General features: G+C 40.9%; 1 protein-coding gene across 4 annotated transcripts in view; it reads left to right on the plus strand.

Annotated features, from left to right (window-relative positions):
- The window catches only part of DACH2 (dachshund family transcription factor 2), a 403641-nt gene that overhangs the window by 267270 nt on the left and 119788 nt on the right, over positions 1 to 16583 (plus strand). For 3 of the 4 annotated variants that reach the window (XM_043974941.1, XM_043974942.1, XM_043974943.1), the window contains exon 3: positions 1051 to 1182. The exons of the other annotated variant lie outside the window; for it this stretch is intronic. In XM_043974941.1, coding sequence (XP_043830876.1) covers positions 1051 to 1182 — 132 coding nt within the window. The remainder of the gene's footprint in view (positions 1 to 1050; positions 1183 to 16583) is intronic. 4 annotated transcript variants of the gene reach the window in all.

Genomic DNA, 16583 nt, shown 5'->3' on the forward strand with positions numbered 1-16583 from the left:
TTATATTTTGCATCCCTCAGGAACTTGACCTAAACATAGTGAATGCCGGTGAATATTTGTTGTTGATCTTAATTTTTATCAAATTCTCCAAACTGCAAGAATAAGCCCATGATGTGAATATCCACAGAAAGGAGTAGTTGCTACTTGCATTTGTGAATGCTTCCTCTTGATGGTATACCTTCAGTATTTTAATGATTCTATGATCCCATCCATGGGGATGCTCCCTCCATTGTTCAGATTGTACCTCCTTAATGTTTTCTCTCCTTACATAGCTCTTGTCCCCTGTCCTAATTTCTTTGTTCCATGACTGGCCCATCTCCTTTTCTCAAAAGGCCCAAGTGCCTTTAATGTTACCTTTAGCACAACTCTTGAGGATAAGCTAATTTATACTTACCATGCATCTTTCCAGTCCTTTTTGTATCTCCTGAAAGGTTGATTCTTTGGAAATTATGTTGTTCTCTGACTAATGGCCATTACTAGAAGAATATCAGTGTTGAAATGTTGATGGCTTTGGCAGCAGCAAGTAGCTTGGCTTCAATGAAAACCTTATACTGTTTTCCAGATATGATCTAGCCAGAATTCCTCCTTCCAGTAAATTCTGGGTCACTCTTGGGTCTGTTCATTTGTATTGTTTGTACTGATGGATGGACTTAATGTGATAGCAGAGGCAGCAAAATGCATAAGGAGTGATATAAAGCAACTGTTGGGCACCACTGGCATGCCTCATATTCTACATTTGGATCACGCTAATCCAAATTAGTTAGCTACTTGATAACTAATTGTGTAGGCATTTTGCAGATGAATTTGGTTTTAGTACCTTTCTTCTCTGTGGCTTCAGATTTGTATAATAGGATTTTTAAAGACTGGCATTTGGAAGATGAATGGAGAGGTGATCAAAGGAGTTGAAAATAGCTTTTTTTTTAAAATTGCGATTGTGGCTTCCATTTGACTTCCCACTTTTCCTAATGGGATTGTTAGGCCGACAAATGCACCGTCCTCAGTTTTATTAAGAGAGAGCCCATATTTGAATTGTGGCTATTTTGGTTTTAGGTATTACAGCCGCTGCCATGGCCGAGGCCATGAAGTTACAGAAGATGAAGCTCATGGCAATGAATAGTCTCCACGGAGGTGGAAGCCAAAATGGAACCGAATCAGAAAATGAAGAGCTTAACTCTAATGCTGGTAAGTGGCATCTACAGAATGCCAAGATGGCAGTTATTATCCATTGACGGTGGTAGTAGAAGAGGGTACTCCCTAACTTCTCCGTTTACCTTTCCTAACCTATACAAACAAATCAGAAAATTCACCAGGCTCTTCCTTCACTACTTCCTCTGTAAAATAAGGTTTCCTAGGCTTATTTTCCCAGGGAGTTTTTCCCACTCCAGAGGACAGCCCAAACCAATGAAGATCCTTTGATTCCATCATTAGTTACAGATCTTTTAGGCTGGCTGGACCCCCCTGAGGTCCCCAGTCACAATTCCACAACCCTCTTAGGATCTTCTGTAGGCAATCTCACTTTCATCAAATCCTTTCATAACTGAGACTTTTATTGTCAAAAGAAATGGGAGAAAATGTCATCCTTTTTCCCATTTTGGCCTCAGTCTCCGAAATGCCTTTTCTGTAGAAAAATAGCAAGACAACCCAAATCATTTGAAAGATAGACACTTTTTTTCCTGATGCTCCTTTTGAAACTTGTTCCTGATCATTCCTTTGCACAATACCCATAAACATATTATTACTGTTTTTCCTTGTGTGGGATATGGACCTATGTATTGTCCTTGGCATGAAGTACTTACAGTTGAATTAATCCTTCCTTGTTATTGAAAATATTGGGTTGCCACCTATATCACCACTGAAGGTAGAGCACTGAGATATTTGGATCAAGAACACTTTTTTCTAACTGAAACTATTTGGAAAGTCTGAGGGGATTAAGTTTTATACCCTTTTGCTATCTTCCTCTTGGACTTATGCTTGTTCCCAGTGTCAGTACTAGCCACTGCTTACAGAGATCAAAGACAGAACCTACCTCCTTTGGTCTCGGTGGCTGCCACCTTTGATCTACCTTAATGAATGCCAAGAAGGGGGGAAAACATAGGTAGAGATCAGGAAAATAGATCAGAGTAAAAAAGATTTAGGGCATGATTGTGACCTGAATACCCATTAGGTACTCGCAGGGAACTGAGGATTCCTACAGAAAATCCAAAGAAAGAACAGGCCTTTAAGGATCTCCCCAGGGATACTGATGAGGTGCCAGGTCTATTCATGCAAAATCATGCATCCCAGTCCAGTCATTGGGACCCTCAACCATACATGGTCCCACAGAATTCCAAGGATGCATTAGGAGTAAGGTTAACCCTGGTGAATTTACTGCTTGCAATCTGTTGGCCTCTTTCCAAGCTCCCTAATCTCCCTTCTCCTCCCATCCACCAGCATCAGGGAGTTCTGGGACATGATCCACAATACATATTTCACAATTATTTTAGTCATGTACTATAATTTAGTATACTATTGTGTAAAACTACACCTAAGGGTTGTTTCTTGAATGAATGAATGGCTATCATGGTGAAGTTACAGAGAATATATTTGGGGACAAGTTATAAAGTCAGAAGATATTATTTTGACTTTAAAAAAATCCAATAGTTTAGAATGAAAGAAAGAATATTATTGGATAGGTGTTTCCTTTGCATTCTGGGGATGAAGTATTTTGGGATTCCTTAACAAACCCTAGCATAATAGCCCTTTGGACTTAACCACCATACTACCCTTTCCTCTTCCAAAGAGGGAATACTTCTAGTGGACTTTTGAACTGCTGACTCCTTAAAATTCAGTACTCAACCCAAGATAGCAATCAATCACCTTGGTATTGAATGCCTAGTAAATGCTAAGCACTGAAGGGATGTCTCATTAGACACATTAGAGAGGGCTAATTTTAGAATCTGTCACAGGGAGCAAACTCTTGGTTCCAGAAAACCTAGTAGTTGCCAATTAGGCCTCTTCTGCACAGCGCATATCGAGAATGTTCTTTTGTTTGTGGCATAGCCATTCATTCTTTTAATATACTCATGGAGCTGTCACTATGTATCCAAATGCCATAAGGAGTTGTAGAGAGCCTCCATTTCCTCACCCATCCAGTTGAGGACATTCCTACTTGCCCTACTTACCTACCTCACAGGGTTGTTGTGAGGAAAACACTATAAATTGTGGAGCTCTGTATCAGCCTAAGCTGTTTGTTAGGCACCTCCTAGTATTCAAAGTTATAGGAGTCACATGCTTATCCTTATGACCTTACAGTGTATTGAGGGGAAATATCTGCAACACAAAGAAATGGTGCTCAGTATTTTAATGGGCTGGGATTGCAGGGAGGTGAAGGAAGGAAGGTAGGCTGGCTCTAAAGAGTGAGGGTGCCCAGGAAAAGATGGCATGAAAGAGGCAACATTTGAGCAATATAACCTGAGGTTTGGGAAAAGTTGGGAACACAGGTAGTTCCAAGCAAATGACATCTAAACTATACAAAATATGAGTAGTGGCAAGTGATCTAGTTGCTGTACATCCTCATATACTAAATGTGTCCAGTACATCCTATTTCTGTAGCATAAGATTCAAGTTGGAGAATATATGGGCAGGGAAGTGTGGTAAGGAAGAGGTTATGGAGGAATTGGAAAGAATGTCAAAGCCTGAGTGATTCAATAGGCAATTGGAAGACATTTTTGACCTTTGAGCTGGGCTGTACCATTTCAAAACAAATGCTTTAGGAAGCTTAATATAACAGCTTTGAGGTAGAAGTGCCGAGAGATGTTAGCAAGCTATTGAAATAATTCTGAATTTATACTGACCCCAGAGCTTTTGTTTTTTGTGTTATAGACTCTGCTAAGCTTCTTTCATTGCTGTTTGCATTTTCTCCTAAATAATGTGATAATCATGGGTCTGAACTTAAGGTTGTAATAGTAATAAAGGAAGGGATGATTGTAAGAGACATTTGCCAAGAAAGACTACACAGGACCTGGTGAGAGCTTGGGTGTGGGGCCCAGAAGAGGCCAGATAGGAACCAGAGGTTTGGTAATGATGCAGCTGAAAGACTGCTGATGGAAGCAAAGAGGGTCTGCCCCAGGCCTGAGGAGGGGGGTGAAATTAGCCTCAAATATGCAGGACAGCAAGGGGAAAATACCTAGCAGGTATATGGCTGTCTAGTGACATTCTGATCAATTTGAATGCTGGGACCATGCATGTTTGGATTTAATTCCATTTTTCTGGTTAACTAATTTGAGAATTGGAATGGCACCCCCTGCTGGAGAGATATTGCGGGGAGGCTCCACCATGAGGAGAGAGCATATGATTTGGAAGCCATGTGACTTCAGCGTCCAGAAGTTGGCCAGTGTCTAGAACTTGCATCTGTAGAGCCGCCTGTTAGTTGTGTCAATCAGGGCTGCCAACCGATTAGCTTGGAGCTGTGTGTATGGACGGCCCTGTTTCCTGTTTCACAAGAGGCTTCTGGGAGGAGGAAGGAGTGATCGAGGCCTTTTTGGCCCAGGACCTCAGCTTGTCTGGGGCAGAGATGCTGGCTCCCTTAGATAGATGAAGGAATCTTAGCCTTTTTCTCTCTGATCACTAGATACTAATGCACCTTAATAAACGTTTAAAAGTCTAAACTCTTGCTAAAGCTTTTAATTTAAGGCGACCACTCATTAGATTTTAGACATTCTAGCTAGAATTTTAGCTCCTTACACTAAGATGTTTTTCCTTGCCTTTTTTCCAGTACTTGTAAATCATTTTCCATAATATCTAGTTTCACTTCTGCCATCAGTTGGTACACTACATTGAATGAAATGGATTCTTCCTTTGACAGTTGTTTTAGGAGTAGCTTTCTGAACCTCATTTCTAAGAGTACAGGACAAGGGCAGCTAGGTGGTGCAGTGGATAAAGCACCGGCTCTGGATTCAGGAGTACCTGAGTTCAAATCCGGCTTCAGACACTTGACACTTACTAGCTGTGTGACCCTCGGCAAGTCACTTAACCCCCATTGCCCCGCAAAAAAAAAAAAAAAAACCACTACAGGACAGATGCTAGAGCTATATAGTAGGGGTCAGGGAAAATTGGTCCCATTCTGGGCTCTCCCTAAGATAGAATTAGGAGGTTGTTTTGTTCAAAGAATCCCTGAGCTTGTTTTGGGGTTATTTTCCCTCTTTCTCCTTAAAAATCTCCCAAAGGTGCATAAATCAAAATTGCAGGGAGTATTCTGTTTGCACCAAATAAATGACTCATCAGATTAAATAAAGTATAATCCTCATCTACTTTGGTCCCAAATCTCAAATGAAGTTGGATTAATGGTGTGTGTGTGTGTGTGTGTGTGTGAGTGTGATAGAATTGAGAAGTGATGGATGTATCTACTTCATGCAATTTATTGTGGTCAGATGGACATTTTATGAGAGAGACTGAGACACAGACTGACTACTTGACTTCTATTGGGGTAGTGCCATATTGGTGAAGGATTGTTATTTAGCTTCCTTATTTTTATTTCTGGTTAAATCTGAGTAAGAAGTTGGATCAATTTTGAAAAAAAAAGTCTCAACTATCAAATGAAAATTGATCTGTGAATATCAAAATGTGTAAATCATTTGTCACTTAAAACAACATATTCGTTGTTTATCTCTCTGCCACATCCTTGTAATAACCTTTTATCCCATGCAGCTACCTTGGCCATTCCCTTCCCCCATCCCAGACACACACACACACACACACACACACACACACACACACACACACACGCACGCACAAATTTTCCAGTCATTTGGCTGTTTCTCTGTTGAACATCTGAATATTGCCTTTTGGCATTCAGCTTTGACCAGATATGTAGCCAGGTGTTGAAGTATTCTTTAGTTCTCAGATCAGCCTTTGTACCTTGATTCTCTTCTTTCAAAAGACAATGCTTGAGGAAATTCTTCAACCCCTGTCCTGAACAAAGCTTCTGCCATGACATGGGGGAAAGCCGGGTGATGCTGAAATGCCTGCACGCAGGTTATTAGCACAAGAGCCATTGGCAGGTGGACACCATATCATTGTGAACATGCTGGTGATTTGCTTTATGGGGAAGCTTCTGTTTGTTATGGCTGTTTGTTCTAATCTTATAGTTTGTAATGACTCGCAGAGTAGGGTTGTGAGAGGGGCCTGAAAAAGCAATTGAATCCATAACATTCAGAGGGAAAAGATGAGATGCCAATGAGAGAAGATTCTCGAGGTAGACCAGTATTTTCTCCTCTTGGAGACAGATCTCAAGTTTCTTTGATTGGAGATTGTGTTTAACAGCATCTCTAATGGCGGCAACATGACTCTGCATTGAGATTTCACCATGAATAACAACCTGTTCGTGTTTCATTGAACTCCAGATGAGAAATTCTGTCTTTTATTGTTTTAGGAAATTAGTCTGTGTACGATCGCTCCTGGAGCTTTATAATTAATCACTAAAGGTTATGGCTGTGGAGAGTTTGTGGGAAATAGATGCCTGAATGATTATAATTGTAGCTGTCAAATCAGAAATACAGTTCCACAGCAGCACGCTTTATTTTTTAACACTGTAAGAAAGACCGGGAGGCTTGCCTCTTGCCTTGCACAAAGAGTTGGAGCTTTGGTTTTGTTTGAAACATCACTTAGTTCAGAAGGAATTGTACACAGGGCCTTCCTTCCTCATGTGGATTTGAGGTGACACCTGTATGAATTGTTGACATTCTTGGTCTGTGCTTTTTCAGCCTTATGTGATGATCATTCAGTTTACATGGAGGAGATGTTGGGCACCTTAACATGTTGAAAATCAAGTTTGATAGGTATAAGGAGAGTGAGTGAGTGAGTGAGTGTGTGTGTGTGTGTGTGTGTGTGTGTGTGTGTGTGTGTGTGTGGAGGGAGGGGAGTTAGATGAACTTAAGATTGTTTCCCAAATGGTCTATATGTCATTTATTTATCATCCTTGTAAGACATAATAAGACTTCCGTCTAGGGAACTAGGAGATGTGTTTGGGGTTTCTTTTGCACCTGCATTGAGAACACAGTTTTCAAGGCTTCATTTCATAGCATCTGTTCCTTCTCCCACTCTGTCAGATAGAAATATGCATCAACAATGGACACCTATTCTTTTAAAAGATTCCTAACCCATTCCAAGATGAAGCCATTTTCCCTATTTGGAAATTCTCACAGTTCTAACATAAACAACTCCTGCTGTAGTGGGGAAGATGCCCTTAGTTCATTCTGTGGCATTGAGAAAAAAATTTCACTCTCCTCTGGGTCCATTTACCTCCACATTCAGTTTATGCTCAAACATTCTCTTCTCTAATCTTAATCTTGCCATTTCTCATGATCATTTGGCCCAAGTGTCTCTGCTTAATCAGTCATATGAACTTCTTGTGAGCCCTCCCTCTCAGTGCTCTACAAATGGCTTAACTTGGTGTTTCTAAACCACTCTTGGGTCCTCCATGCACTGTCCTAGTGAACTTTTAAATTTCATACATACAAATGCTACCTATTGCTGACTTGTGGGCTACCTCCAAGGAAGCCACTTTAGCACCTTATATCTTTTCATCTGTTTATTGTAGATGGAGAAGGAAGCATGGCATATAGTGGAAAGAGTGTTAGATTTGGTGTCAGGAAGACTTAGAGTCAAATTCTCTCTCCTGTATAGTTGTATGGCCCAGGGAAGCCTATTGAACTTCTCCAAACCTCACCTTCCTAACCTGTAAAATAGAGATAATAGCAGTCTCCTGCTGTTGTTTTAACAAATCAAACAATATATGCCTTAAACAAGCCTTAAAACTGTGTTCTTTAAAAATCTAAATGTGGGTTCTAATCTGTCCCCTCCCCCCAGTTTTGGAGGGAAACTGGCTAAAAGAACTGATAAATTCACCAAGAGTTTATGTTTTTCTTTTTTTTTTTTTAGTGAGGCAATTGGGGTTAAGTGACTTGCCCAGGGTCCCACAGCTAGTAGGTGTTAAGTGTCTGAGGCCGGATTTGAACTCAGGTACTCCTGAATCCAGGGCCGGTGCTCTATCCACTGCGCCACCTAGCTGCCCCAAGAGTTTATGTTTTAAGGGTTTATTAAAGGATATAAGATAGTAAAGAGAGAAAGACTGAGAACAGATTTCTTATAGTATGGAAATCCTAGTCTTCCTAAACTCCCATGTGAAGTCCTGCCACCACACTGATCTCTCCAGCCAAAAAAGGAAGAAGTTCCCCGCCAGTGTTCACTTCCTCCTTCATGTCCTCCTCCCAGAAATGGGAGGTTCTTCAGGCTGATTGGCTAGCGTCATTCAAATTCATTGGTTCACTGGACCCAAAGGTGGTCTTGATGTAAAGTTCAACGTTTTTAGCTTCTGATAACAATATCCTCTTAAGTACCAGCCAGATGTGCTTACAATGGAGTTAACTGGAAATAAGCCAGTAGCAGTCAGTCGTTCTCACTCAATTCAATCAGTTTAGATCAATCTCCAGGTGGGTCCCTGAGTATCTGCTAAATCCCCTCATCCGGAGCGGCTAGGTGGCGCAGTGAATAGAGCACCGGCCCTGGATTCAGGAGTACCTGAGTTCAAATCCGGCCTCAGACACTTAACACTTACTAGCTGTGTGACCCTGGGCAAGTCACTTAACCCCAATTGCCTCACTAAAAAAAAAAAAATAATAAATCCCCTCATCTACCACATTCCATTATCTTGACACAAAACTCCATAAGATATACATATTTAACCTATTTTGTGTCGACACAATTTGGTTAAAGAGTGGTAACATTGCTTTTGACTCTCTTGAATTCCATTCTTCCTTAGTTTTAACTCTTGTCTACAATAAGATGAGGTCATTGGAAATTCTCAACCCATCCTCCAAACTGCCAGCCACCCCTAGTTTAGTAATACCTGCATATTTAATGATTCTTTTCTCTATTTGGACACCTCCATCACCAGTGCAAATATTAATCCTGAGTTCAGGCTGTGGCCAGGGGGGAGATGCTGTTTTTTGCAATTCCCACCAAACTACCCTTGGTCTGTGGAGGAACACTCCCTGGGTGCCCCTGTCATGGGATCTTGGAGCCCTCGTCAGGTGTGCATCCTATACCAATTTTCACATTTTATTGATGAGCTGATTGTTCAGGCTAAACCCTAAAACCTTGATAAAGTCCAAACAAATTACATCTATCCCTTCCCCTCTGTCTCCCAGACTGTCATTCTGTCACAGAAGGAGATTAGATTAGTCTGACAAGACTTGGTCTTTACAAAGCCATGCTGAGCCTTACCCAGCATGCTCTTCTCTTCAAGGTGTTTTCAAATTGATTTGCAGTGTTTTCCTGGCTATGAGTGTTCTCCTCATAAAAGGAAACAAAAGAGGACAAAACTCCACCCGCCAAAGGCCAGTGTAATGTTATTCTTCAAAATGATATAAACACAAAGTACATTAATTCCTTTTTCCTAGAACTTTCAGAAAATTAGGGTAAATAATTTGTCATCTTTGTTTTCTTTATTAGAAGACTGTGTTTATCCAGGGATTCTGCAACTGCTGACTTTCAGTATTTTTTATCATTTTTCAAAAAACATTCATTTCATGAATCATTTTGAAGTTGACAGAAATCAATAGTAATTAGCTTATTACTGTGCCAGATATCAAACCCTGATGTATGGCACATATTGAGCATATTGACTTTAAATACCTCTTACAGTTATCCTTCAAGAAAAAAAGGAAGTGCATTTAAAAATAATAAAAAAAACCACCAATCCAAAACTGTGCCATGGTAAAGCTTAGATTCTTTCTGAAAGATAGATTTTGAGGTGGATACTTTTTCATCCAATCAAGCATTTGATCCCCATATATTATTATGGGTATGTTTGTGGCTTTTAAACTGAACCAGTAAAGAAAGGAAACCAATAGCCACGGGCATGTGGTAATACAATGCTGACAATCTGTGTCTTTTTTAGATTTGGAAGAGGTGTTTTTAATAATTAACACCAAGACCTGGCAAAGCTAAGTCAGCCTATTGAAGGGAAAAATAGATTTTCTTTTGTAGTGAATTGCTTGAGTCTCTGTGCCTGATGGAACTGATAGGATGTCCCATGTCCTCAACAAGGTAGCATTAACACTTCTGAAATGTGTGGAGGGGCAAAGTCAACCTCAGGGAATGTCTCCAGTAGACCATGTGTCAAGATACCATGTCAACAAAGTTACTCCATAAAAGGCCCTTACAAAAACGTGTCACGGTGTTTGTAACCCCAGAGTACTTGCCATAATTGGAATGCATAAGTATTTCTTGGAGGAAGCAATTGCTGCAGGGCATCTTTGTGGCCTGGGTCCCTCCAGAAACCTGGCAGGGAGGGAGGGAAGGGATATGAGAAGCCTGGAGTGTGTTACATTGCTAGCCTTAAGGTCAAAGGGCTGCTGGTATATTGTGGCAATTGGTGTGATTTGGGGCTTTCATCTTTAAAAACAACAGTGACACTATTGATTAGAGAAATGCAAATTAAAACAACTCTGAGGTACCACCTGACACCTATCAGATTGGCTAATATAACAAAAAAGGAAAATAATAGATGTTGGAGAAGCTGTGGAAAAATTGGAACACTAATGCATTGTTGGTAGAGCTGTGAACTGATCCAACCATTCTGGAGAGCAGTTTGGAACTATGCCCAAAGGGCTATAAAGCTGTGCATACACTTGGACCCATCAATACCATTATTAGGTCCTTTTCCCAAAGAGATCATAAAAAGGGGTGTATCATTTAGGATCTAAATGTGTGGTTGCCTTAAATTAGAAGCTTTAGCACCAGTCTTTGGGCATTAAGCATTTATTAAAGCATACAAGTATTAACATGGAGTTCAGAAAGTTAAGAAAAGGCCTATCTAGCCTAGAGTTCCAGCCTGGTCTGGTTTTTCCTCAAGTCCTCCACCATGAGCCTGCTTCAACCATGAACTCTATCAAATTGAATGTGAAAGTTTTTTATAGGTCTGGAGCAGAAGCGGTCCTTCCACACTGCTTCAAGCCGATTAGTAGGCATTATCCAAATCCATTGGTTCACTGGACTTGAAGGTGGTCTTGAGTTAAGTTCAGTCTTTAGCTTCTGAGAACAATACCTTCTTAAGGGCTAGCCAGGTGTGCTTACAATCTGCTAGTCAGCAGTCAATCACTCTCACTTAATTCAATCAGTTTAGATTAATCTCCAGGTGGGCCTTTGAGTATCTGCTAAATCCCATTATTTTATCACAGGGGAAAAGGACCCACATGTACAAAAATATTTATAGCTGCTCTTTTTGTGGTGGCAAGGAATTGGAAATTGAGGGGATTCCCATCAATTGGGGAATGGCTGAACAAGTTGTGGTATATGAATGTAATGGAATACTATAAGAAATGATGAGCAGGCAGATTTCAGAGAAACCTGGAAGGACTTACATGAACTGATTCTGAATGAGAGGAGCAGAACCAGAAGAACATTATACACATTATCAACAACATTGTGTGTTGATCAACTGTGAAAGACTTGACTCTTCTCAGCAATACAATAGGCCAAGATAGTTCCAAAGGACTCATGAAAGGGGCGGCTAGGTGGCGCAGTGGATAGAGCACCGGCCCTGGAGTCAGGAGTACCTGAGTTCAGATCTGACCTCAGACACTTAACACTTACTAGCTGTGTGACCCTGGGCAAGTCACTTAACCCCAATTGCCTCACTAAATAAACAACAAAGGACTCATGATGGAAAATGCTCTCCAAATCCAGAAAAAAAAGAACTATGGAATCTAGATGCAGATTGAACTATACTGTTTCTACTTTTTTTTCTTTTTTGAGGTTTTTCCTTTTTGCTCTGATTCTTCTTGCACAGCATGACTAATGCAAAAATATGTATAATGTGATTGTACATATATAACCTATATCAGATTACTTTCTGTCTTGGGGAGGGAAAAAATTTGAAACTAGAAATCTTATAAAAACAAATGTTGAAAACTCTCTCTACATGTAACTGGAAAATAATAAAATACTTTTATGAAAAAAACACAATAGTGACAGTACAGAATTACTGTTGGGGGACTCTCTTATAGTCTAGTATTTCAAAGCCGTGTTGTTTGGGGAGAACGGCAAGAGACTAATCTTGATGGCCAAAGTATGCAGGCTAGACAGCAGGGGGCAGAGCCGCGTGGCACAGTGTAGCAAAGAGGCTCATGGAGTCTAGGTGTGACGTGCTTTAAATTCTGGATGACAGCAATCATTCTGGAATTGTAGAGCAAAGGGCATATCTAGGAAATAGCACAGGGAAATAATTGGTGGGACTTGGTGAGAGATTGAATATGGAGAATGAAGTAGAGAAAGAAGTCAAGGATGAGTCATTGTTTAAGTGAAATCAGGAACCACACAAGCACTGACAGTAAGAAGCAAACAGGAGGGAAGAGATGGTTAGGGAGAGAAACGAATGAGTTCTGCTTTAGACAGGGTCAGTTTTAATTGGCAGTTGACCCTACAATGGAAATGTCCATAGAGAACACAAAATATTGTTTGCAAAAAAAGCTGAGAAGTTGTCCCTAGAGCTGTTGATTTGGGTGTGATCATCAAAATGATATGAATAGATGAGAAGCAGCCTACTATAGTGAAGAAGGTATTAGATTTGAGGTCATGAAGACCTATGTTCAAATGCCACCTGACCTCAGACCAGGTAGTATCTTTGAGGCTCAGTTACCTTTTCAGTGAAATGGGCATATGCAGGCCCTTCTACATCTATATGCCAGGCCTGTTGTAAGGCTAACCTGAGATCAGAAGACTGTAAGGAACTATGTAAATGTCAGTTTGTATTGTGTACTTCCCAGGGAAGTGAGCTCACAATTTCAAATCTAAGTGTTATGAATCACATACAACTAAGGGTTGGGAAGAACCAGAGGAGCCAAAGGAGACTTGAATGGACTAGACTGAGCAGCATGAAGCAGGCTAGGGAGGTGAGAAAGAGGATCATGGGAGAAACTGGTGGTCAGACTCGAGATGGGCTAGCACAGCAGCTGAAATGAAACTCCCAACCAGCATCAGCATATTTAGTGACCAAGTTGTCTAACTCCTTGTGAGAGGGGTGTGTGTGTGTGTGTGTGTGTGTGTGTGTGTGTGTGTGTGTGAGTGAGTAAATAAGAGGGGTGGGGGATAGAGATGGATGCCAAGTGGTAGTCCTGGCCAAGGCAAACCCTTCTCCATGTACCCTAAATCCTATCCTCTTCATTCTCTAGTAGATTACTCTTCTTATCATCCTTACCCTCTCTCTAATCTTCTGTGTCTCCCTAAGGGCTCCTTTCATACTGCCATATCTTCCCTGTCCTTAAATCATCTTGATCACTTAAATCCTTTGATCACTTGATCAAACTATTGCCATTAGCTATCATCTTCTCTCTCTCTCTTTCCCTTCTTTGCTAAAGCCCTGGAGAAAGTAATCTATACTAGGCACCTCTCATTCTTTTCTTCTCCTTCACTTCTAACCCCTATATGTTCTTGCTCCATCATTCCACTGAAACTTCTGGTCTTTTAATTGCCAAATCTTCATCATGTGCAGCCTTTACCACTGTCAATCATGCCCTTCTACTGAATACTCTCTTCTCTAAGCTTTCCTGGGACGGTTCCTTCCCAGTGTTCATCTTCATCCACATCATTTTTTGCACATTAGCCAGGTTTCCACTGTGTAGTTTCCACACTGTGATTCAGCCCAACCTATTTAAAACCTATTAATTCTGGGCTCAACTCATTGCCATCTGCATTGTCAATCCAAGATAAAGGTTTATACTGATGGATGAATACAGAGGCTGTCCTTCACTGCATGTTCGAGTCTGGGAAATTAGTATATCTTGTATTCATTTTATCAATGTTAATCCCATCTCACTTTTGTCAAAATTATTTTCTTAAAGCACAGTTCTGACTCTAGTTCCCACCCCCCCAAACATTCTTGTATTCAGTTAATTTCAGTGGCTCCCCCTTAGGTCCAAGATTAAATGTCAAGTTCCCTGTATATAGCAAAGCTTTTCACAACCTGGCCCCTTCCTAACTTTCCAATCTCCTTATACTTTACTCCCTTCATTGCATTCTGTGGTCCAGCTCCATTGGCTGCCCTGTTCTTCCTTGCCCACAATACTTCATCCCCCATCTCTGTGCCCTTGAACTGACTGTCCCCATGCCTAGAATGCTCTCCCTCCTCACTTGTACTTCTTAGCTTCCTTCCAAACTCAACCAAACTCAATGTAAATCCTACTTCCTACTGAGTCAGGAGGTGTTTCATCCCCAATCCCCATTTTGTCCTGGGTTTGATTAGAGGAGATACTAAACTTCAGATTTGAACAAAGATGGTGCCTGACTCTATATGTTGACACCTCCATGGGGAGTGCCCTTAGATAGCAAATTGAGTCACATCTAAACCTAGTATTTGCCTGACCCTGGGACCAGATTGCTTTTTCTATATATGAATTAGTTTGAATTCCAAGCATCTCTGGCTATGTAAAAATTGGTTGCCAGCTTGCCTACTGTGGGTGCTCATTAGGAGAGTCTACTATTTCTCTGAATAGATGGAGGGAAATAAGTTCGGTGCCTTTTTAGAGGGCTGGTGTTGATTTCACATGTGAATCATTTTAAAATTGGAAATAAACATTCTTTTGCCTCCTGGTTCAAGTATTCAAGGTGCACCTTGAATGGGGGCAACAGATGCTATAAAAACCATGAAAATGCACTGTGAAATTTGAAAATCAGTGACATTTTCCTCCATCGTTTGGGCTTGGAGGATGCTCCCTGAAATGATACAAACCCAGTGGCATCAGTGTGTTCCATTAGGGTTAGGGGATGCTACCTGTTCTCCGAAACTCCTTGATGTGGCCAAACCAGTTGAATAAATTGGTGTCCAAGTTCTCCCAAGAGAAACTGACTGTTTGAGCTCTGTTTCCTCAGGATATACAAATAGCAGATTGCTGGAAGATTCTATTGTAACTTTTTCAGACAAGTAGCTGTCGATTGTGGTCAAACCATATCAACGTTTGGCATCTGGGGCACCCTGGGGACAGAATGCTCCCTGCTGTCTAGCCCAGGGCTTTGGGGTGGCTGGTGCTGTGCTTCTTGTGCCATGCCTCCTCTCCTCTCCCAGTACCTGCCAGGCCCTTTTCTCATAAATGCAAACATCCTTCACAATCTGTTTTAAAAACCACAAATACATCACTTGGAGGAATATTTAAGGAACCATCAGGAGGGAGAAAACTCATTGGTTTAATGGAATGCTGTCAAGGCAAATCAGCGTCACCGACGACATAGGGGCAGAATTGATACTTTTGCACTGACATGCTCAAAGAAAAGCCCATGCATTATTTAGAAAACCCAGGAATCTGTCAGCTGTATGATTGCCGAGTTAGCAGAAGCAGGAGGATGCTGCTTGTGTTGAAAAGAAACGCGTAGGCACAGATCCATATTGTAACCTTTCCTGTTCTACACCCACCATGAACACCCAGCTATTACCCGGTCAGCATTTTCGAGTTTTTCCCTTTTAAATTTTCAAGTGCTTCGAAAGTCAAAAGAGGTAGGTCTTTAATTCTCCAAAAGCTGAATGCCTAGGCTGTTATTTTATTGTAAGAGTAAAGATGACAAGCTCAAAGAACAGATGGTTTTTTCATCTTTATGAATGCCACCTGGAGCTCCCAGGACTCTTTTTGGGGTCGTCCTTAAAGCAGTAGTTCTCTGAACACATTTTCCCCAAGCACAAAATATTTCCTTTGGAAAATCTCCTGCTTGAGCATTTAAAAAGCAAGCAAAAATGACCAGTCATGTCATAATGTAAACTTATGGACACAATTGAAAATTCTGTTAATTCCACTCCAGTCCAATTCACCAAGCCTACCTACTATTTGTCAGGCAATGGGCTAGGCCTTGGTGATAAAAAGTCTCCCCTGCCCCCACCAAAGACTAGTCCCTGTTCTCAAGGTGCTTAAATTCTACATTGGGCTTTGATGTTTATACAGAGATATATTTACATAACAATTGGAGGAATAAGAGAGCACTGACAATGGGGGGGGGGTGGAGATCAGGAAAGGCTCTATTAGGAAGCGGCATATGAATTGAACCTTTAAGGAAACCTGGAGAAACAGGTGAGGAAGGAGTCTATTCCAGGCACATGGGATAACTTGTGTAAAGGCATGGAGTTTGGAGATGGCATACAAAGTTCCCTTTCCCTCTCCCTTTTTCCCCCTTTTTAATTTTCCAATACCCTTTTATCATTCCTAGGAAGTAAGGATTTTCCATTTTATAGAGACGGAAAATCAAGGCACAAAGCAATCACATTCCTTCCTTCCTATGTATGTCACCTAGCTTGGAAGATAGTTTTGGCCTTTCATTGGCCAGTCCAGAACACTCCACTCTCTAATCCTATCTTTTCTCTTCCTCAAATATGGTGTGAGCATCTATAAAGATATAATTGTCTTTAAACTAGAAATCACCCAATCAGGCAGCTATTTTCCATATTATCTAATTTATGCCTGATCAAGGAAAAATTGTAGAGACCGTTAAGCTGAGAGTAATGACATGGAATTTGAAAATGAAAGTTTCATGTCTCTATTTAGAATTAATTCATCAAAGGAAAG

The sequence above is a fragment of the Dromiciops gliroides genome, chromosome X, assembly GCF_019393635.1.
Source record: "Dromiciops gliroides isolate mDroGli1 chromosome X, mDroGli1.pri, whole genome shotgun sequence".
NCBI lineage: Eukaryota > Metazoa > Chordata > Mammalia > Microbiotheria > Microbiotheriidae > Dromiciops > Dromiciops gliroides.